We start from the raw sequence: 21738 nt of genomic DNA on the forward strand, positions 1-21738 counted from the left end.
GTGACTGGCTGTGATTGAAGAATCATTATTATAGGCAAAAGAAAGTAATAATAGTAAAATAATTTTTCTCTAAAATACAAAATTTAGGGGGAGAACCAAGGAAAAAAAAATTACTGAAAGGCTTACAATTACATGAATAGAAAGAAGAAAAAAAAAAGTGTAAGAAAAATGATTAAGAAAACACAAGAATTGGGATGGATTAATGATGGCATTTACAATATATAGAAGAAAAACAAAAAAACACACTGATCAAGATGTTACGATTTTTTTTTCTTTTTCATATCAAGATGTTACGGGCATAAGACAAATGGGTAAAAATCATCATTTTTTAGACGACCTGAATCCATTCTCCAGTGCTGGGAACACCCTTGTGGACGGCAAAGAGAAGATAGTAACCGGGAGGAGCGATGTTTCCGTTTGGTGGTGCGACTGCCTGGATATCGTAACCAGCACCAGCAGGTTTGACATCAGCGACACCCAAGATGAGCATCCTCATGTTCATGGAGATACTGTGTGTTGTGAAGGCAGGTGCTAACATGGTAATCTTGAGATTCTCCTTGGTCGCTCCCTTTTGGTTAAGGTCAACCTTCACGTTGAAGAACTGTCCGTATCTGACCTGTTTTGGTGTGCCGGCGGCGAAGATCTTTGGCCTCATGTTGGCTAGAGCCGGGTCGAGGTAAGGTGGGGAGAATTTCTCAACGCGAAGCTCCGTTGGGAACTCAACGTTGTACTTGTAACCGTCGTTAGTGTTGCTTCCACCGACAAGAACCTTACCATCAGGGAGGATGATGGCGGTGGAGTGGTACATACGTGGGATGGTGGAGGCCTGGAGCTCCTTGAAACGCTTTGCACGTGGAGCACGGGGCTTGTACAAGATGGGAGAAAAGGCTGGGTCTTTACCGTAGCCCCATCCCGAACAACCACGTTTAGCTCCGTTTACTAGAAGGATGTCTCCGTTTGGGAGGATGACAGTGTCACTCATGACTCGTGGCGTCGGCATCATCTCTGTCTTCCATCGTGGCTTCGCGCTGTTGATCCTTATCCTGGCGCAATCTTGCAACGCAGGATCGAACGTCCTTTTACCAGCCCTGTAATACGAGTCTTGTTTGGTACCACCGCAGACGAGGACCTCGGCAGGGATGACCTTGGGGTTTTTCACGTAAAGCTGGATGGGGAGAAGGGCGGAGGAACCTGATCCGGGGTAGTTACGGGCACCACCTGGGAGCTGAGGGAACTCCTTGATGACTTGGTTTGTTTTGGGGCTTAGAAGAATGGATCGGTTGTTTGCGAAAATGAAGAGGTTGCCGTCGGTGTTGAGCCAAACGAAAGGGTAAAGGTTGTTCTCTTCCGGGTCGTCTGTTTGCTTGAGGAGCAATGAGTCGTAGAGTTTCCTGTTGTTCTGTCCTTCCTCTGGAATGTACTCGTAGTTCAAGGCGTCACGTCCACCGATCACGAAGAACTTGCCGTCAGGGAGAGTGGCTTGCGTTGAGTACCATCTCTTCGCAGCCAATGCCTGAGGGTATTCTTCCCACACGCAGTTATCACAGCTGGCTAGGTACCTTGCGGTGTTGGCTCCTCCATTGTATCCTCCGGTACTCACCAATGTCCCGTTTTTGGTCAAACCTCCGGATGAGCACCATGTATCGGTGGCAAGCTATCATGAAACATGTGAATGCAAAATATCTAATTCAAATCCATATAATATAATTCTATTTAAACAAGATCTTGTCATAGAGTTTGAACATACGGATAGAGGCTTAATGGCGCCGGTGTTGGCATCAATGAGAACCGAATGAGCCCAACAATCGATCCGGTTAGTCTTGGCGTCCACGACATGGCATGGTACACCTGGAGGCAACTTAATCTTTGAAATTCTCCAAATGGTGGCGTCGTAGTACTGGACCTTGTTGATGACTGGCATCAGAATCGCATGCATACCGGACACACCAGAGTTTTGCAAGAAAATCTCCCACTTACCACCCCAGTTTGTCTGAGCTTCCATACTCCCACCACGTCTTCTTCCACCTTTTCCAGCCGCTGCAGGCTGTGGTTTCACAGCCTTCGCCGCCCCATTGCCGTGGTTGAACCCAGGGAGGAAAGGTAGAAACGGTAGAGGGAAGATGGCCTCCGACACAGCTGCGAGCATAAGGACAGATACTGTCCATATGACTCTTGTTGAGGCTCTCATTTTTTTAATTTTTTACTTTTTTTTTTCTTCCCCTGTTTTGCTTGGGGAAATGAGGATCCCAGGCTTATTTGGATTATGATATGCCTGAACAATAAGCTTACCGTCTCTACGTATTTTATAGGTTATTTTCACTTACGTTTATTATTAGCTATTGCTATTTTTAAATGTGTGGGTAAGAAGACGTCTCCCCAAAACAACTTGTAGTTGTTTTTGTGATGGAAGAAAATATTGGTGTTTTCATATCTGTCTCTCGTGCTCTTTTTTTACAATGACGTGGTCATGCAGACAATTCCTTAATTTGATGTCATACAGCTAAGGACTATATCCTTACATGACATCCTCGGATGGATCCAAAAGATTTTTAGTAGGTGCATAATACAAACACAACAATATATATCATACACATATTTTCTGAAAAGTAAAAGGGCAACGTGAAAAATGGTTGGCACCATACTCCCAACTAACATAATTAATGAATGCAAACATTTTGATTTGCTAAAATTTATGTTTTTATACTAGCTTTTGTAGACTATTACAATAGGAGATCTATAACGAGATGGGTGCCTTAAAGCAATAATTACTATATGAGCCTCCAAACCAAAGCGTCTTGGAATTTTGCTTTGTGTCTTCTAGCGGAGCAAGTGTTCCGAACCCCCCGATCAATCACTTTGAACAGTTCCTCAAGCGGAGTGCTGAGTAAAAATCCGATCGTGTCTCTCCCGCCATATGGTTTAAACAACTGCTCGAGCTGCTATGAGCCCTTGAAAGGCCATTTGTTTTTCCTGAACAGGTGCTTTGAGCCAAGCAAGGAAGTTTGGTCATGCGTTGGGAATGGATGCAAACATTCCCAGTCGATCCAACTTAACAATAACGATGCATTCAAGCATGAACGTAGACCCCCGCCCTGACGTTAAGATCCTTTTTTTTTCAAAAAAAAGAAGGGAATATCTAGTGTCAATCTTTATGAAATTAACCCATTTTCCAAAACAAAACAAACAAAAAAAAACTTTATGAAACTAAAAGATAAATAAATGCGGTCGCCTGTTGTTGTCTAGGACCGATTTTGATTTATTGAGGACCCTAATAATTTCCATAGTAAATTGTTGTGTAAGAACATTAAATCTGGTCGTACAATGGGTCTCTTGAATTAGTGGAGGAATCACCATACATAGGTCAAAGCCATTGATAGGGTTTTACTAGTCTACGAAAATCATTGTGGTTAACTTTTGTCAATGTAAACACCTTCAATGACAAGAGCACCCAGTTTCTTTACATGCTTCAGGATTGGTTTGGATATCGCCCCCAAATATACTTGGATAATACTTACTAATTAGTTAATCATATACACTGATTTCTTGGTTGATAACTGACAAGCTTCCATGAAACACTTATAGTTTAGGGAGAATAGAGTCGTGGTTTTCATTGCGGTTTTTAAATTACAAGCGCTGTTTTGTGGGATAGAGATAAATATATATTACAAACCATTATTCACTTTGTTCCTTCCTGCCTTCTTCATAGATCTGCCTACAATAATGAATACGAGAACCACTCATCAATAATCAAATCAAACCATCCCAAGCACGAAATTGTTGTTGAAACAGAGTGACAGACCTAATGAAAGCAATCTACATAACATTAAAGTTCCGATAACACCCTAACATCATGGTCTAAGAAAACATTTTAAGGGATCAATGAATGAATACACAGCATCTCTGAAAAATCAACACAAAGGACGTTCAACTTCTCATGACCAACTTAAGCTTTTGTTTGGTATTACAGTTGTCCATGAAAGGCTAAACCTATCAAACGATCAGTCCAAAGTCCAACAGTGAAAGGAAAGAAGCCAAACGCATAAGAAAGACTAAATCTGACTCAATATACAAAGGTACATGAATCAGAAGAGCAGCTGTAAGGAATCTAATAAAGCTCTTTTAGTAAGACAGTCTAAAAACAACGACCACACAATGCCTTAAGAGGGACTTATAGGTTACTAACATCCACCGTTGAATTAAAACTGCAAAGCTAGTAACTTGATTAATTACGACTCTTCAGGAGACTCCAGAGATACAAAAACAAGACTGATCTCAACATTATCTATCCACCTCATAAAGTCAAATCCCACATTATTGGCACAAACACAATCGACAAATAGAAACAAAAACCCTAGATAAGAAGGTTCAAACCTTTAAATTGTGAGAAAAACCAGAAATTGTAAGAAAGTTCAAACCTTTAAATAGCAAATTGAAATCAAGAAGAGGATCGTTTGCCTTCACAATCAAGACTGTTATCAAAGTTCTTAGAAGGGTATTTAGCAGTAACCCCAGCGACTTCAAAGACGAGGTTATCCCCAGAAGATCGGATCCCAGAGATAGACCACCACTTGAAAAACGCCCGGACCCGAATCCCTTGGAGCTCCGCGATCTTGCCCTGAGAGATCCGACCCGTTACTTTGTTGGAGTAAGTGGCGATGTAGTTATCAGGAGGGAGCGTGATTTTGCAAGTCCCGTGGAGGAAGAGGGAGAAGTCACCGGAGGTTTGGTTTAGGACGTAATCTTTCACGGATAAAGGGAGTAGCCCAATTGGGAACCCATGATTCGTGAGCTCTGCGTGTGCACGACTCGGTGTCTTCTTCAATTGAGGGTTCGGATCATCTTGTAGGGAGAAGATGGGTGACAGAATCAGGAAAGAGATAAGGAACAAGAGAGATATCTTCATTGTTTTCGTCAAAGAGATAACAAATTCGAGTTTTTCACGTTTTTAGAGGTTTTCAAAGCTTGGATCGGGTCACCCAATCATATACCCGTTTAGGTTAACATAATGTCATCGGTTCTTACCTTAGTCTAGATAGTTACGGTACGGTTGACCAAAATACTTTAAAAATCTTTTATGCTTTTCATGTGGAGGTACAACTTTTTTAAGTCTTTATTAATAATTATCTTCGTCCTTTAAAATTTCAATTTAAGGAAGGAGTATTGATGTTGATTAAGCTTAAATTAACTCAATATACTCCTTTTGTTTCATAAAAGTGTCATTTTGATATATTTCACTCAAATTAAGAAAAGTTAAAGTTATACATGTCTTTCTCATAAGTAGTTAATGATCTAAATTCAATAAAAATAGCTTTGGGTTTAGGGATAAAAAAGAAATCTAGCATTAAAACACTCCTTAGAAATTGTCATTTAATTTCTGTGAAACAAAAAAATATTCAAAATAACATTATTTGTGAAAGATAGTGAACTTTGTATAGTGGTCTTTTGTTTAGTAAGTCAACAAGACTGAAATTTCTCCATTACACATTTCTTTCTCTATCTCTCGGTTACAACTCATAGCCATGAAGCACTTATAATGGTCATATCAAAACCATTTCATGATTTTTAGTCCACTAATTACTCAAGAGGTACGCATATTATACTCCATTGACCCAACAGAAAAAGAAAAGGAAAAAGATAAGCATTTTATTAGAAGCTTCTAATTAGATTCCGCTAGCTAGGACGTCAGGGTTCGGGTTTGGCCGTGGAAAGATTAAATCGGCATGCTTGGACTGCATCGTCAATGGATAAGTACACATACTCCTTTCCTATCTTCTCCACAAAATGCGATAGCATCATCTTTTCTAAGACTTCAAATCTTGGGTTTATTAGCACCATCTGCAATAAATTAAGTATATATATAAATTTTCATTTGAGCAAATATTAGAAGGACGCTTCAAAAAAATTGAAAGGTATTATAAACCTTGATGTCTTTTGCTCCAAGGATTCTTTGAACTTCAAGTAGTGTTTCCATCCCTGTCACGTCGATGGTTGAAACTCCTGAAGACAACAATAATAATTAGCAATTAAAAAGATACTTGTTTGCTGATAGACAAGATTAGTGAGATATATAATCTGAAAGTAAATTAAAGTCACCAGAGAGATCAAGGAGAAGAAACTCGACGGCTTCAGGTTCATCACGAATCCACCTCAAAATCCGTTCGCGGATGTAAGTGCTGTTGGCAAAAAAGATAGGAGAACCCAATTGAAGAATGACACAACCAAGCATCTCCTCGGAGGTTGGGTACTGTTCTATGTCTCGAAACATAACCGAGTTCGGTATTCTTCCTAATTTACAAGTCGAGGGCCGTGCAACGTACAACAAGGCTCTTAGGATAGAAAACCCAACGGAGATGATGAGACCGTAGTCCATACTAATGAAGGAAACACCGAAAAAAGCGGACATGCAGACGACAAAATCAAACTTGTCAACCTTGTAGAGATGGTACATCTCCTCGTAGTTGATGAGTCCCAACATGGCTGACATAATTATAGCTGAAAGACCAACCAGTGGTGTGTAACTGAATAGAGGCGCTAGGAAGAGAAGCACAAGCATCATGCAAATGCCCATCACTACATTAGACATTGGTGTCTTTGTCCCAGCGTTGTAGTTAACTGCCGTCTTTGAAAATGGCCCTGAATATATCCGGCCATATTAGTTAACGATAGATTTAATATTGAGACCTAATATCAAAGATCTTTGGCTCTGGATTTACTTGTTATTTACCTGTTGTCAGATAGCAAGAAGTAAAGGAGCCAACTACGTTCATAAGACCAAATGCTATCATCTCTTTGTTCCCGTCAGTTTGTTCGTTCTTCATTACAGCAAAGCTTCTTCCGATTGCTATCCCTTCCTGAAAATTGTCCATTCGTCTTTTTATTAAATCATACATATTCTATATAGTCAAATATGATGAGCCAAAAAAAATATGGTGGATATAGTTATTTACGGCGAGAGCGATGAGGCCAGTGACGATCCCGGCCTTTAAAACCATCCCTAGATACTTGGATTCAAAGTTCAAATGTTGAATAGAAGGAGGGTTTAGTCCTTTCTTTAAAGGCCCAACCTGTATGCAGAAACATACATATTAATAGAAACCCTAGTTGCTCAAAGTCTTAAAACATGTTCACACAATTTTAATTAATTATGTTTGGCATGTGAGTATTGAAATTGCTCACAGTTTGGATCCCATGTGCTGTTCCTTTTACCAGAAAAGCAACTACACAACCCACAATGACGACCACCATTGGACCCATTGCTGATACCCAAAACAGCTTTGGGTACCTCTGCTTCTGCAATAGTTACAAATTTTCAATCATATTAATTCTAGTGAAACATTTAATTTGAGAAGAGCCATTTGACTTTTAACATATGTGAAAGGGTGCTTATGTGAAAATAAGGTAACATAGTATCTAAATTATTATTTTCCGAAAAATCAAACTCAAAGTGGTATGTTAAAAGGTGATCAGTAGTGATTACAATAATAAATAGAGAAAAGAAAAGTGGAAGATCTTGAAAGGTCCAAATCAAATAGTTTTTTTTACTAAGTGGATAAAAGACTTAAATAAATGAAATAAAGAAAAGAAGAAAAGTTACAATGTATCGAGTGGATTGTAGGAATGCAAGAAAACAGACCCCAGCCAATGTACTTTGCCACTTCCACTGCACCAAGTAACACCCTCCCAGGGTAACACAATTAGCAATTGGTTTAAATTTCTTGTAATTATATATTTTTAAAGAAAAAGGAAAGAGAGATGACCTCAGCGCGGTTGTCTAAGATTGAGTGGATAACTGACACGACGTCGGTTTTGTGCGTAAAATGAGCTAAACCAAAGACGCCCTTAAGTTGTTGGAGGAGAATGATGATTGCGGTACCGCCCATGAAGCCCGTTATGGTCGAATGTGACAAGAAATCCACCAATATCCCCAACCTACATATATATATTTTTGTTTCTTTTAAGTAATAAAGTTAAAAACGTTTATTTTTACGTAAAGATAGAGTGTTTTCCACATATATGTACCTTAGGAATCCCATAGCAAATTGGAATATACCGGTGACGAAAGTGGCGGTGAATATCAAATGAAGGTAGAGCTCAGGATCATTTTTGGACATCTCCTCACCGAATGTCTCAGCGATCAGCAAAGAGCATGCTGCGACTGTTCCCACCGCTAGATTATTTGAACTTCCAAACACGGCGTACACAAATGGCGGCACAAAGCTTGAATCTGAATACCCGTAATTTGTTTTATTCAAAGAAAAAATGGGAATATTAGATATATGTTCAATATTTTAAATCTATTAGAGCGATTGTACTATACTTTCTTACTTGGAATATACTGTATAAATTAACCTTATACGGGAGTTCCTTATTGTTGGTTCATATAACAAAATAGAAGAGAAATAAATTGAGACAAGTACAGTTGGGCAACACCGAGTGTCAGTTTGTGTGGACAACGATGTACTGCCAATATCATTTTTATTTAAGGTTCATCTACCTATTTTAGTCTCACAAGAAAAACATGAAAAATATTTAGATTTGAATTATATTGATAAGGATCAAGTATATATGGAAGTTTTCAGAAATGATTTGTCAAAAATAAAATAAAACAAAATTTTTAAGAAACGATATGTAATTAATATTTTTATACTAATTATTTTTTTTAAAGATACTCTTGAAAAATCAAACTCGAATGGCCTCATCCTGTTTATATTCAGAATCAATATTTTAAAGCATATACAACTTCTTAGTAATATGGAGATTTTTTAAAAAATCAGAATCATACTGGTACCATATATAGTATAACCTGAGTGGTAGACTAAAATCAGATTAATTGCAAAACGCGTTTTTTAGAAGAAAAAAAATTAATATGAACACATAAATAGTTTATTTGTTGATTTGCAAAATCGACATCACTTTAAGAAACATGATTTACCGTTTATAAAAAAAAATCTTAACGAATGTTCTCATTGGATGCAATGATTCATATAACAATGATGTTGCCTAATGAAAAAAAAAAGGGAAGGGAACTCACATAGGCCTATGATGGGAGGAATACTGGCGAGCTTAGCATAACTTATTCCCTGAGGAACGGCAAGACTGGTGATGGTGATCCCGGCCAGCACATCGTACTTTAGTTTTTGCATATTGTACTTTGGGAGCCACTCAAAGACTGGAACAAAATACTCCAACAACTTTTTTGTTTTCATCAAACCGTTTGGCTCTTGCCCAATCGGTTTGAATGGATCGTCGGGAAAGAAGGTTTCTTTACATTTTTTTCTTAGTTTTACACCAAAGTTTCTCGGGGCCGAGAAATTTACTCCGCGGCCCTTTGGTGACGACGAGGAAGAGTTTGTTATTGCACCCTCCATAATTTCAAAAGCTATGTTTTGTGTTTTTTTTTCTTTGATCTTCTCAGTTCTCTTTGTAGAGTAATTGGAGAGTATGGTTGTATATATATAGATGGAGATGGCCAAAGAAAGTGGTAAATACTGTTAGAGATTTATTCCACGTTGACCCATGTTTTAATAGGGTGTGTGGTGTTCTTTGTCTTTTTATGGTTATAAAATCTGCTAATCTTATCTAATACAGCAGTTAATTCGGTGTCTAATATCCATATATCCATACTAGGTAATTATTAGCCAAATGCGAAATTTATTATTTACTATTATTTTATTTGTAATGCTATGTTTTAGATTATTCAAATGAACAAAGATAGTAGAAAATCTGTCATACATGAACGATGAGTCAGATTTTGAAGTGTATTACATTAAATTTTTAAAGTAGGCAAATTAATTACCAAAGGTCTTAAATGTTTAATTAAATTATTTATTTCCATTAACGACAAAATAATATTTTCTTCCAAGATTAGATTATTATAATTTTTTTTTATTATTATTTTTTCAATGCTAAATTGTTTTTTCATATATGTATATTTTGGAATACAGCATTACAGTTTCTCATTATATATTTTCTAATAACTTACATAGAAATTTATATATTTTTAAAATATAAACACTAGAGTTTACTTTAATTCGCTTAGTTTCCCATATATGAATCCCAATTTTTTTTTAACCATTCGTAAATACAGAGCAATTCACCAAATCTGAAATTTGGCTACCATTCACAAAACTAGTCAACCTTATCATTCTCAAGCTGCATAATTTCATATGGCAATGCAATCACGCCTAAAAAATGAAAATTACTTTGGTGATTGAATTACACTTGGGGGTTGATTTAGAAAGGATTATTACCATTAAGTTGACGCTTGAAATTCGTTGAAAACATAACGAGAATCTCATTGGCTTTCTTAAAGCTAATTAACATATGATAATTAAATCAGAAATTACATCTATATACAGTAGTACAAGTCTAAATCTCTTCATCGGGAAATAACTCATCCTTGAGTGATGGAGCAATCCACTGGATCTGAATATAAGTAATCTCCCATAGGTCATCGTCTTCCTTCTGCACTAGAATCTCTTTCTCCTTCATGGTACCTATCATTGTGGTCAAGAGTTCAGGCACAACTTCTTGAAGTTTGTTGTCTCCATACTCTCCCAAATCCGCCTTCATACACGTATCCATTCTCCTCAACACTCCTAACCAAAAGGTTCTAAACTCAGCACTTTCTACAATCTGTTCCAAGTAAACCAAGTAGACGTTCATGAGCATTTTCATCGCTATCTTCAAAGTCCCTTCCATGCTTCTCATCTCTCTTTCCGCGTTTTCCCGCCTTGAATAGTCTAGAAGCTTCTCATGCAAGTCATCAATTGTTGGGAATATGACATGGTCAATGCAATATATACACCCCGAGGGCGTAAATCCAAGATCTTCATGGCCCATGTTGAAACTTTTTTCAAGAGACGTTACTGCTTTGTTTCTTATCTCTTCTCGGCGTGCAAGGGTCGTTTTTCGAAAAGCCTCAGAGAGTTTTAGGAAAAGATGATGAACAAAGTTAACCCCTCTCAAGCTGTTTTCTTCCATAGATGATGAACTGCTTGTGTTGCTCGCCGGACTGTAGCTATTTGAAGTATCAGAAGAGGCGGTTTTGTACCATTTTATCAGCATTGTCACTGACTCTGCCATGAGATCCAATATTCTCAAGTTCTTCTCAACAGAACTATTTCTTAGAGCAACAAAACTAAAGGCACAATCGATGCAATAAGCGTAACTTGACTGTGAGAGATGTATGGCGTTAACCGACATTAAACTAATGAGAGCATCGACTGCTTGGTCTTTGGTCTCTGGATGTCTTCCACACAAAGAAAGTAGTTGTAAAACACTTTTCCACCCAATATTGGTTTGCAGATTACTAGAGTAGTTTGTAATGATATTGCTAACGAACTCGGTTATTGAATCGTAACATGTTTCAATAATTTCTTTATCTATCTTCCACATTATCGTTAAGGACCTAAAAATCAACTCCTCTGGTAGATGGTCTTGAAGGTTAGAAGCAAGGATCTTGATGCATACCTTAAATAAACCCGGAATCCCTTTTTCGACAAACGGAATAGGCGAAAAAAGCGGGAAATTTGCAACATTGAGTAGATATTCATGGTAACTTGGCCAAAACATATTGAACCGGTGGATGTTAGACAATGCAACAGCTATGATCAAATCCCAACAGAATTTGACTGTCTCTTCCTCCTCTATCGCAGTACTAAACTTTTGTCCTTTTCCAGCAGCTGCATAGATTAAAGAACGGCCTAGATTCAAGACCGCAACATCTGGCAACACCGAGCTCTTGCTAAATATTTGACCAATCCTGCATTGTTTGATGACTTTAAGATTTTGTTCAAACTCGCTCATTCCAAGAGCCACAGATTCTTCCACACTATCTAATGCCAAGAAGTGTGAGAACCGACCCATAAGACTAGAACCTTGTCGTCTGTTAAACTTTGTGTCTTGGTTCAAAGAATTGTTTATGTCAGGTTCTGATCCACCATTGTTTAAGGTCTCATCATCTGTTGTCTCAAACTCAATGACAGACTGTGGAAGAAGTTGAAGCTTTCTGAGTTTCAAGAGGCAGTCCACAATGTTCCTCCACCCTCCTCTGATAGAATCACCGAAGTTGTTAGCGAGTGTAAAAACCGCTAGAGTAGCCATTCTTGGTTTCATATCGTGACTAAATGCGAACAGAGTTTCTTCTGGTGTAGTGTAAGGGTTTAATAACGTTGTGAATTTACAAAAAGAAGCGATGAGCTCATCAAGAATGTCTTCAAGGCCATATTGAGCAACTCTAGCTATAGAAATCATAGCATCAACACATTCATGAAGCACTTCATCATCATCTGAATGCTCAAAGAATGCAGAAACAGCTGCTATTGATGGACCTGCAATGGTTGCAAACATATCTCTTCCTATTCTTCGATCGAACTGGCACATGCTAAAGGGTTGTGTCGTCTTAGTTCGGTTCATTAACTCAATCCATCTGTTTGGATTCATTTCCACCGGACCTGAATGTGTCGATAGAGCGAATGCGTTGGTTGCAATGGACTGGAAAAGCTCTGAGAGGTATTCTCTTGGAAGGTCATTTTCCGCGTTAATCGCTCGGTTATTGCGTATAAACTCATCTTCTGTCATTTTCTTCCTAACTTGAGGATTATGTTGATCTGTGTTGAGCATTATAAGCGAGTAACACAAAATATGAACAGTATCTTTGCTTGCAAAAATATCAGATGATTGTTGTTTATAGAATCTCTCAGAGAAAGCTTCAATCATACGTTCAATCTTTTGTGACTCTCCCGGTAACCGAAATGACTCAAGAAATGTCCTCAATGCGGTATCAAGATTCATACCCGTGAACTCAAATGTATGTGTAAAGCTTCTTAGAACACTAAGATGAAATTCTTCAGGATCTCCAAGGTAATCTCCAATCATTGTCTTATCCAAACCCGGTGTAAATCTGAAAAATGAAGCTAAAGCCATTGGATCAGGAGGATCTGAGACTAAGAAGTTATACTTCAAATACTCCAAACCCTTTTTCTCATCTCTGTTGAAATGATTTGCAGCAATAGCTAGCTTCCTCTTCTGCGCTTTCCTTATCCTTATATGATCTACCCATGTCTCAAAATCCTCTTTTGGCTTTTCTATCCAAAATGGTATGTACTCATGAATCTCAACAGGGGTTGGCTTAATAATATTGGATTGATCATTTTCTTCATCACCTTCATCTTCTTCTTTATCCATATTATCAGCAATGTTGTGAATTAAGATCACAAGACCTTCAAAGGCTTGGATTTGTAAAGAGGTTAAAGGACCAGAGGTAGGGAAGGTGTGCCTGCACAAAACTTTTCCGGTCTCTTCAAAAATATTTCGACACATCGGATCACAATCGTAGTTAACATAAGCTTCAACTATGAAAGCGGGTTGTCGACAAAAATTGATTAGTCCTTCAAGAGCAACTTCTTGTAGCTGAAGGAAGCCTGTCAAAGCTGTAACTTTCAACAACACGAAAGAGAAGAAAGCCTCAAGTTGTAGCCTCATGAACCTAATAAATCAACCCATTGTTAAATTAAGTTGGTAAGGAAAAACATATTTAGGTTTAAATGTAATAAAAACAGAGGACTTACTTGCGAAGGAAGTGATAGATATTGAGTATACAACTAGAGATCATAGATAGCACGAGAGGGCTTGAAGAAGCTCCATAATGGATCAAATGGTGAAACAGATCGTCTTGAACCATCCTAAGAAGCTTTGGGTGTTGCCCAATAGCATCACCGCTTAACTCAATCGCGCTATTGATTAAAACCAAAGCAAAAATCTGGACATCTTTGTCGGCAGTGTGAACATTTGTCCCTTCGGAGTTCTCGACAACCTCAACTACATTGAGCAAAGAACATAAGAAATGGAAAATGTCGATGCAACATCTGATTCCATATCCGCCACTCATGTCGATTTCGTCAGTATCAGATTCTGTATCCTCACCACCTTCATCTCCTCTTACATCAAAATCAGGTAATCTAGAGAAGATTATCTGAATCAGCTCGTGCATTGCGTATCTTCCATTTCGTTGCAACAAATCTCCTCTCCCAGAAGATTGTTGTACCACTTGGAAACATGTATTGACAATTGTGCAAACCGCTTGATCTTCTAGTAAATCCTGTTTTATTCACAACTTATTAACGTGTCTTCTAATAAATCATGTTTTATTCACAACTTACTAACATGTCTTTTTTTTTTCATTAAGTAAAGGGGTAAAAGATAAAGGCAAACAAAGAATTGAGGAGAAATTAACATACAGAGGATGGATGCTTCATGATTCCGATTAAAACTTGAAGAATCCTCATCATCACAGCATCTTCAGAAACCAAATCTGTTTTCTCCAAACGACAACTAGTAATCCCCGAAACAATTGAGTTCATAGCATCTTTAGCACCAGGTGTTTTCTCATCGAAAATCTCGATTTTAAGGATCTTTAAGATGGACGAAAGGGCAACGGCTGTGGCACTAGCCGGGATCTCATCGCTTTGAATAACTTCAAGGAAAGGTGATAGATAAACCGAAGGATCGATGGTGCGCCATTCCTGCTGAGGATTAAAGATAAGGGCTCTAAGAGATTTTAAGGAATGTTGGACAGATGAATTACAATGGTCTGTTTCTTGGGAAGAAAGGTAACTTTCAGCAAGAGGTCTACGAATGACCGCAAGAACTGCACCAACCTCCGTGTTGAGCATGCATGATATGCCTAGCTCTTTTCGCTTTGCTTTCACCGCAACTCTTTCTGTATCGCATGTTACCATATTCTTCTTACCAACAAAAAAGAAAATTATTTTACAAACTGTGTTCTTCTTCTTTCTATTAATTTGTTTATGTACGGTGTAGCCTTTATAATGCAAATCTCCAAACTATATTTGGTATGTAAATTTCAGTGGCTGAGACGTAGTGATGGGTGAGTTTCAAACCATTTGTCTTCACATATATAGGAAACCTACATATTACCCACCGTCAATATCTCAACGGCTTAAAATAGAAATTAAAGTAAAGAAATATACAATGAAAATTAAGACACATTATTTGAACCAAACATGTATTTCGTTACATCTTACTATTTCCAAGAGTATACTAATACCATTATACCACCAATTATGTTCGTTGATTATTTCTTCCAAACTTCTGTCTTGTCTGCTCTGTAGGGAGAAATTTTGATGGCTATAAATTTTCAGCACAGAGTGAGGAAATTCTAATATATTATTTAATATTTATAATCACTTAAATATCGCCGTTTAGCAGTCAATTTGGTTCGGTATGAGGTTAAGAATGGAGAAACAGTCTCTTTTTGGCATGATAGTTGGTCGCCACTGGGATGCTTAATTGACATTACCGGGCCAAGGGGTACTATTGATATGGGAATCACTCTCCATGCAACGGTAGCGGAAGCTCTCTCTCACCGCCAACAACCGCACATAGTGGAACACCTGAATCAGTTCGAGACAGCTCTGGCAAACATTCGCAGCAGAGGACTTGTCGAAGAAGCAGATGTAGTCCTCTGGAAAGGCAAAGGTGGTCAATTCAAGACAAAGTTCACCACCAAAGAAACCTGGGAGAATACTCGACACCCGAGGCAGAGGGTGTCGTGGGTGGCGGAAGTCTGGTTTTCTCACGCCACGCCAAAGTTCTCTTTCATTGTTTGGTTAGCCACTCTTAATCGCTTAGCAACCGGAGATAGGATGCAACACTGGCACGCGCAGGTAGATATCTCCTGCTCTTTGTGTCATGCACCGCTGGAAACAAGAAACCACCTCTTCTTCTCTTGTCCCTACTCGACTGCAGTTTGGACTGGTCTCACCTCGAAGCTCCTAGCACACCAGTTCTCCACAGACTGGACAACAAACTTGGCTCTTCTCACAGACACTTCCTTGGAGAAGACAACTCTGTTCTTACCGCGGTATGCTTTCCAGGCATCCATCCACACTCTTTGGAAAAGACGAAATAATCGCCGCCATGGGGAACCATCGGTACTACCTGCTCTGTTTCTTAAACATTTGTACAGTCTTATCCGCAACCGGTTACTCTCTCTTCCAACTAACAGAGATCACTTGGACTACATGGCTAAGTGGTTAGCAACACGCTAATTCATGATCAAAAGTTGTTCTTGTTTGTAGATTACCTGTTCTGTTTTAAACTTTAAACACTTTAAACAAACACCTTAAGATTTTGTAGCACTTGATGTAAAAACATTTTTTTCGAATAAATTTTACATTTTATTCAAAAAAAAAAAAAAAAAAAAAAATGAGATACCCATCGATATAATATTCTTATTTTAATTAAAAATCTTATATTTATATTTCTTAATAATTTTTATAAAATGTCAATTTAAATTTGAAGTATATTCAATTGCATTAATCAATTATATTTATTTTTAAAAGTTAAAAATAATAAATTCATAAATTTTAATAGCAATAATATTTTCATAATTACATAACACATTTTAAGCAAAAAAAATATATCTCTTATTTAACACAAGTAAGCACAAAACTACTTAGCATAAAATTATAAAAAAATAAAATTAACTTTTAAAATCTATATTCTTTAAATAATATATTATTGTATTAAGTAAAAAAAATTAGTTTAATATATTATTAACCTTAAGTAATACTATCAATTAAAAGAATACTAATTTAGAATTTAAGTTATGCATATTGGAGATTGATATATAGATGATTTTTTTTCTGGTTTATAATAAAATAAAAATAGAAAATAACAACATAAAAACTATTTAATTAATATTTTAAACTATGAAAAATGATTTCTTACAAAAATTGTAAATCAATAAGGACATGGGAATCATTTGGGAATCATTTCTAATTTAGTTCTGTTTTACATTTTTTACCGCAAAATAAATTTATTCATTTAAGTTAAAAAAAACGATCAGTTTTTCTTAGAGGAGAACCCTTTTTAGCTAGACAGTCAGTACGAGTATTATTATAAGGTGGATGAAAAAATCAGTTAAGATCCATCTACCATTTTGACCCAAGAATCTAACCAATACCATTTATGGTGCATGAACATAGTCAAGATCCATCGGCCTAACAAATTAGATAATCAGTTGGAAAGGGAAAGCCTCTGATGGAGAGTGAAGCGATTGCAGGTTCAATATTGATTCACAGGCTCTCGCTACTCGAAATAATTGTGCTTTTTTGGTTGCATGATGATTGATGAAAGATGTTTGCAAGATTAATTCACGGCTCTTGCTACTCTAGGTTCATCCTACTATATTAGTTGAGAAGTACAAATATGAAACTAACTTTAAAATATGTAAAAAATTACATTCAATTGCCGTTAGAAAATTTTAATTAAAATTAATTAATTAAATAAATATAATTAATTAAAAAAACAGAAAACGCTGAAAGATAATAAAAAAATCTAGAAAAGTAAAAAAAAAAATCAATTCAAATCAAAATTAATGATACTTCGGATTGCTAAAGTGGAAATTGCTTTGAATAATGCTATGGTCATTGAGGCGATAAACAACCCTGTAGCTTGGCCACGGTTCAGTCTTCTTTTGAGCAGTATACACGAGAATCTTTTCAAGTTTTCATCATGGAGAACTACTGCAGTGGCGAGCTCGGCAAACACAGTTGCCTTTGCGATCGCGAAGAGTGTAACGAGAGATGGTAGATTTCAGTCTTATCTTTCACTTGGAAAGCCTTCTTGGTTCCATCATCAAGTGAGAAATGAGGCGTTTTAATTATTCTGGTTTTGTCTTTGCTTCTTGTTTCCTTCCAAGTTCGACATTGCTTTTATGATTTATTAGACGACAAAAAAGAAAATCAAAACTAATTTGTGCTTAAAAAATTAAAAATTAAAAATTAAAATATAAACCAATCATAATTTCAAAATTAAGATTTTATATCCAAATATACAATAAAATTATTTTTAATAACTAGAGTTGGAAGGTATAATTATGTTTAGTGGAACAATAATCATTAATTCATTAGTCTAAGAATTACAAACTATTTAGTAGTGTCTTTCTCTTTCGTACATGTGTTTATTCTTCATCATGATTGGTGCATTTTCCTTATTCCATATTATTGGCTTTCAAGTAAAATATCTTCATTCAGTTCTATTTTAATCCTTCTAAATCCATTTTAACTTTAAAACAAAAAAATCATCATTTTAAACTGTAAAAATAAATCTGAATTAAGAAAATATTAATGAAGAATAACTTAGTAAACATCTTATTATCTTCTTTGTAGTTTATTTCATATACAGTTTAAATTTGTGTGACATTTTAGAAATGTAAATTCAAAACAATGTAAAAATTATTTAATATTTAATATTTATTATTATATAATACGTATATCTATCTAATTCTCTCCTCTTCTAATGCTAGCTACATGTCATACACATGTTCAAATTCGTCACTTATGGTCCATGCAACACTCTTCCACCGCCCGAATCTGAATTGCATAAGTTTTAAATTATTAATTATATATATAATATGTGCACCAGACATATTACTTTTATGGATATGCCATAGTGCATAATCTGGCCAAGACCTGCTTAAAGAATCTGAGAATCTGAATCCAAGAATCACTCAAGATTATGCACTATAAACATTAGGATCGGCTCTTAGGTCTGTCGTACCCTCCTCCACGTGATTACCTCCATTGTCTCTTTTAAGTAGAGCAGAAGTAGTCCCATAACCAACTTTGGAGACCTCCTTTGCTTCTGAAAATATCTTTATGACATGCTCCACAATATGTGGAGCAGTCATGCCAAAGACTATTCGATTTGTACAAAACAGAGGTGGAGCCTTTTCAAAGACTTTCGATGCTTCATCAACTAGATGTAGATGAACATACACTTCTACTTGAGACATAAATAAGACGGTAGAGGAATCAACACCACACTCAATGGCGGCTTTGGATGAGGATAAGACAGTGTTCCACTCTGACCGGGTTCTAGCTGCATTGATGACCTTGTTGAGGTAAAGAAGGTCTGCTAGTTGCTTAAGACGAGGATCCTTGTTTGGAAACCAAATACTTTTGGCACATATTGTTTGTGCGCCAGATAGGTAACCAACTCGGATGTACAAGGAGAGCAATAAAAATTGCACAACAAAATTAGGAAGAGGGCTGATAGATAACGATCTATATGATCGTCCAAAGCCAATTTGTACTCTGAGCTTGCTCTTGAAGTTTCAACTCCTCGTCAGGCTCGTCAGGCTGTGGACGTGAACGTGGAGGAGGGTACGACAGACCTAAGAGCCACTCTGCTTCTTTCAGCGCATCCCACATGTCCATGTCCAGCCTCGTAGCTTCTTGCCAAGCATGCCATTTCTGTTATTTGTGCTGATCAGATTTTGGCGACGCCAGATCGGTGCAGGGACCGTCGGATACGAATTTAAGTAACCCAGCAATTAAGTACCAATCGTTGCTCATCTGTAAAATCACAAAACAAAAATTGAGAGACACAAAACGAGAGAGAAAAGCAAAATATTCAACAACTGATCATCCGGTATGTACATACCTTGAAAATCTTGAATGAATCCTTGAATCCTTCTTTAGGGTTTGCGATTGCGAGATTTGCGAGAATAAGAGATTCGATCCGAACCTTCGATTAGGCCCAAATTCTTATATAGTGTTAGGCCCAAAACCAAAATAAGTTTTTAACTAATAGGCCCAAATTGGAAATTGTCAATTGTTTGTTGGTACACTGTGTCACACACAATCACATTTGGGATTTATATTATTTTGTGATTTAAAATTCTGGTTGTCTCTAAGTCAAAATAGTAACATTTACTATTTGACTTTTTAAAAATAAAAATTAAATAAATTACATGTTTGTAATATGTTTTATTAGTATTTTTAACACACTAACAGTTTATACCACATCAATAATATAAAATTACACTAGAATATGAGAACACATGCTGAAATTCATTCTTTTTGTTTATTTGGTAATTTTTACTTAAAACATCGTATATGTGATTATTTTATTTGTTTTAAAAGGTTTTTTGGATGGAATACTATGACATGAAATTATATACTGAATATGACTTATGAAAATAAACATCTATTCTGTAAGATATATTCTAGTATATCTAGATTTTGACTCGCCGTATAACACGAATTAATTTGTGTGATAACAAAATTAATTTTTGTTTGTTAATTTTATTTGATTTGTTTAGTGTTGAAAATTATATATTGTATTTTGATTGTTAATTCTATGATTTAACATATAGTATAGCGCATATTAATTTTAGGACCAAATATGTAACATATGTTTGTCAAAATCATCGTGACCGAGAAAACCTACCAAACAACATTATTCCAAACTTAAATTTAATCTGATAAATCATATTTTTGAAATTGTAAACCGTGTTCTAGCAAGAAATCATATTTCTTGAACATTTTCATATTATAGTGATGTATTATTGACCCATGCTATAACAAATCAAAATAGAGTGTTTATAATTTTTAATTTTTTGATCTATCATATATTTATGACATTCTTAAAAATATCAAATTAAACTATTTTTAAAGATTCCAAAAAAAATATTTAAAAAGTTTATTATAGTATATAAAACTATACAATTCAACAAAAGAAATATATGAAATGAATTTAAATATTCAAATTTTGACCCGTTATTCAGTCAAAAAATTCTGATAAAAATTTAGGTAAGATTTTAATTTTTAGTATAGTCAGAAATCACTTGTAATCTACGGAAGCGTGATTAATTTCTATTAATTTTTGAGATATTTTTTGTCTATTTATTGTTAGTTAAATATTTTTTGAGATTTTATTTTATTCTTTGGAATATACTGTTTAAGAGGATCATAATCCTAAATCTATATAACCTATCAAATAATTAACCTATATAACCTATCAAATAATTAATCTTAGTTATAACCCATATTAATATTATATGGTCTATCAATTTGAAGTCATGTACTTCGTTTTATTAAAAAGGATGTGAACTTACGTGTTTGTATGTGTTATTAGTATTTTAACATAATAATAACTTAATATGATATGATATCGTTTATACCACTACCACGCAATTTTAAAATATATAGTTACATGTAAACTTTCGTGTTTAGCTCTCTCTTTTATTCGTCATAACCAATTGTTAATTAAGCTTAAGTCGGTAACAGTGGATGTCACTTCGTCGGCGTGGGAAACTTGCGTCAAGTTTTAAAACAAGAATATTGCACGACAAAGTCCTCTGTTTATGCTTTCATTGTTATACGGTACCCATTACTATATATTAAAAATATAATTTGACGTCTTTAGCGCCATCAGTAAAAATCTCGTAAGTTTGTGAATTATAATAATAACTCACTTTCACCGTTAGAACCTCTTTATGGAACACTTTTACTTACACGTAGAACTAGAACCTCTTTATAGAAGTGTCACGACAATTTCTCAGTGTTTTTTTTTTCTTGTCAGAACCAGGAGCGATGAACGTTTTTGAGACCCATCTTGCCAAGAACATTTATAGGGATGCTAAGTCCCATTCTGCGGCTGAACTCATTAGCTAACTCCACCAGTCTGGTCGTGTCTCTTGCAATCTTCTTCTGTGATTTGTGGTAATCCAACCACGCCTGATGTGCTGCCTCCTTGTTCGTCATTTCCACTTGGCTAAGTCCTTTTCTGCACCTGATTTTAACATGTTTCCTCACATTCATCAATGCTCACTCGAGTCACATACTCTTAAAATAAATTTTAAACATTGGGTACTTGCATTCCAATACAGTTTCGTATAGTACCCTGGTTGTTACTTACTAGCAT

General features: G+C 36.1%; 5 protein-coding genes across 7 annotated transcripts; 1 reads left to right on the plus strand and 4 right to left on the minus strand.

Moving 5' to 3' along the window:
- Positions 1–82: 82 nt before the first annotated feature.
- Positions 83–2488, minus strand: LOC104706288 (aldehyde oxidase GLOX1). The gene is made up of 2 exons (XM_010422462.3): positions 1748–2488; positions 83–1654 (listed from the first exon to the last, which is right to left on the minus strand). The coding sequence occupies exons 1-2, from the start codon at positions 2186–2188 to the stop codon at positions 329–331; spliced, it is 1767 nt and encodes a 588-aa protein (XP_010420764.1). The 5' UTR covers positions 2189–2488; the 3' UTR covers positions 83–328.
- Positions 2489–3582: 1094 nt separating this feature from the next.
- Positions 3583–5114, minus strand: LOC104706292 (uncharacterized). Of its 2 annotated transcripts, none has more exons than XM_087462277.1 (2): positions 4416–5114; positions 3583–3708 (listed from the first exon to the last, which is right to left on the minus strand). In XM_087462277.1, the coding sequence occupies exon 1, from the start codon at positions 4901–4903 to the stop codon at positions 4436–4438; it is 468 nt and encodes a 155-aa protein (XP_087318403.1). In that variant the 5' UTR covers positions 4904–5114; the 3' UTR covers positions 3583–3708; positions 4416–4435. The 2 variants fall into 2 exon arrangements, with proteins under 2 accessions (XP_087318403.1, XP_010420769.1); XM_010422467.3 differs by having other exon boundaries at positions 3583–3712.
- A 326-nt stretch (positions 5115–5440) lies between these two features.
- LOC104709233 (putative sulfate transporter 3.5) lies at positions 5441–9431 on the minus strand. Its single transcript, XM_087462276.1, has 10 exons — positions 9032–9431; positions 8020–8224; positions 7758–7929; positions 7595–7660; positions 7177–7290; positions 6948–7064; positions 6725–6851; positions 6094–6633; positions 5921–5997; positions 5441–5835 (listed from the first exon to the last, which is right to left on the minus strand). The coding sequence occupies exons 1-10, from the start codon at positions 9366–9368 to the stop codon at positions 5683–5685; spliced, it is 1908 nt and encodes a 635-aa protein (XP_087318402.1). The 5' UTR covers positions 9369–9431; the 3' UTR covers positions 5441–5682.
- An 801-nt stretch (positions 9432–10232) lies between these two features.
- LOC104706294 (ARF guanine-nucleotide exchange factor GNL2-like) lies at positions 10233–14892 on the minus strand. 2 transcript variants are annotated; one of them, XM_087460666.1, is made up of 4 exons: positions 14661–14795; positions 14241–14525; positions 13572–14101; positions 10233–13489 (listed from the first exon to the last, which is right to left on the minus strand). In XM_087460666.1, the coding sequence occupies exons 1-4, from the start codon at positions 14739–14741 to the stop codon at positions 10369–10371; spliced, it is 4017 nt and encodes a 1338-aa protein (XP_087316792.1). In that variant the 5' UTR covers positions 14742–14795; the 3' UTR covers positions 10233–10368. The 2 variants fall into 2 exon arrangements, with proteins under 2 accessions (XP_087316792.1, XP_010420771.1); XM_010422469.2 differs by having other exon boundaries at positions 14241–14892.
- Positions 14893–15344: 452 nt separating this feature from the next.
- Positions 15345–16073, plus strand: LOC104709234 (uncharacterized). The gene has a single exon (XM_010425883.1). The coding sequence runs from the start codon at positions 15345–15347 to the stop codon at positions 16071–16073; it is 729 nt and encodes a 242-aa protein (XP_010424185.1).
- Positions 16074–21738: the final 5665 nt, after the last annotated feature.

Source organism: Camelina sativa, chromosome 8 (genome assembly GCF_030686135.1).
Source record: "Camelina sativa cultivar CO46 ecotype springtype chromosome 8, ASM3068613v1".
Lineage (NCBI taxonomy): Eukaryota > Viridiplantae > Streptophyta > Magnoliopsida > Brassicales > Brassicaceae > Camelina > Camelina sativa.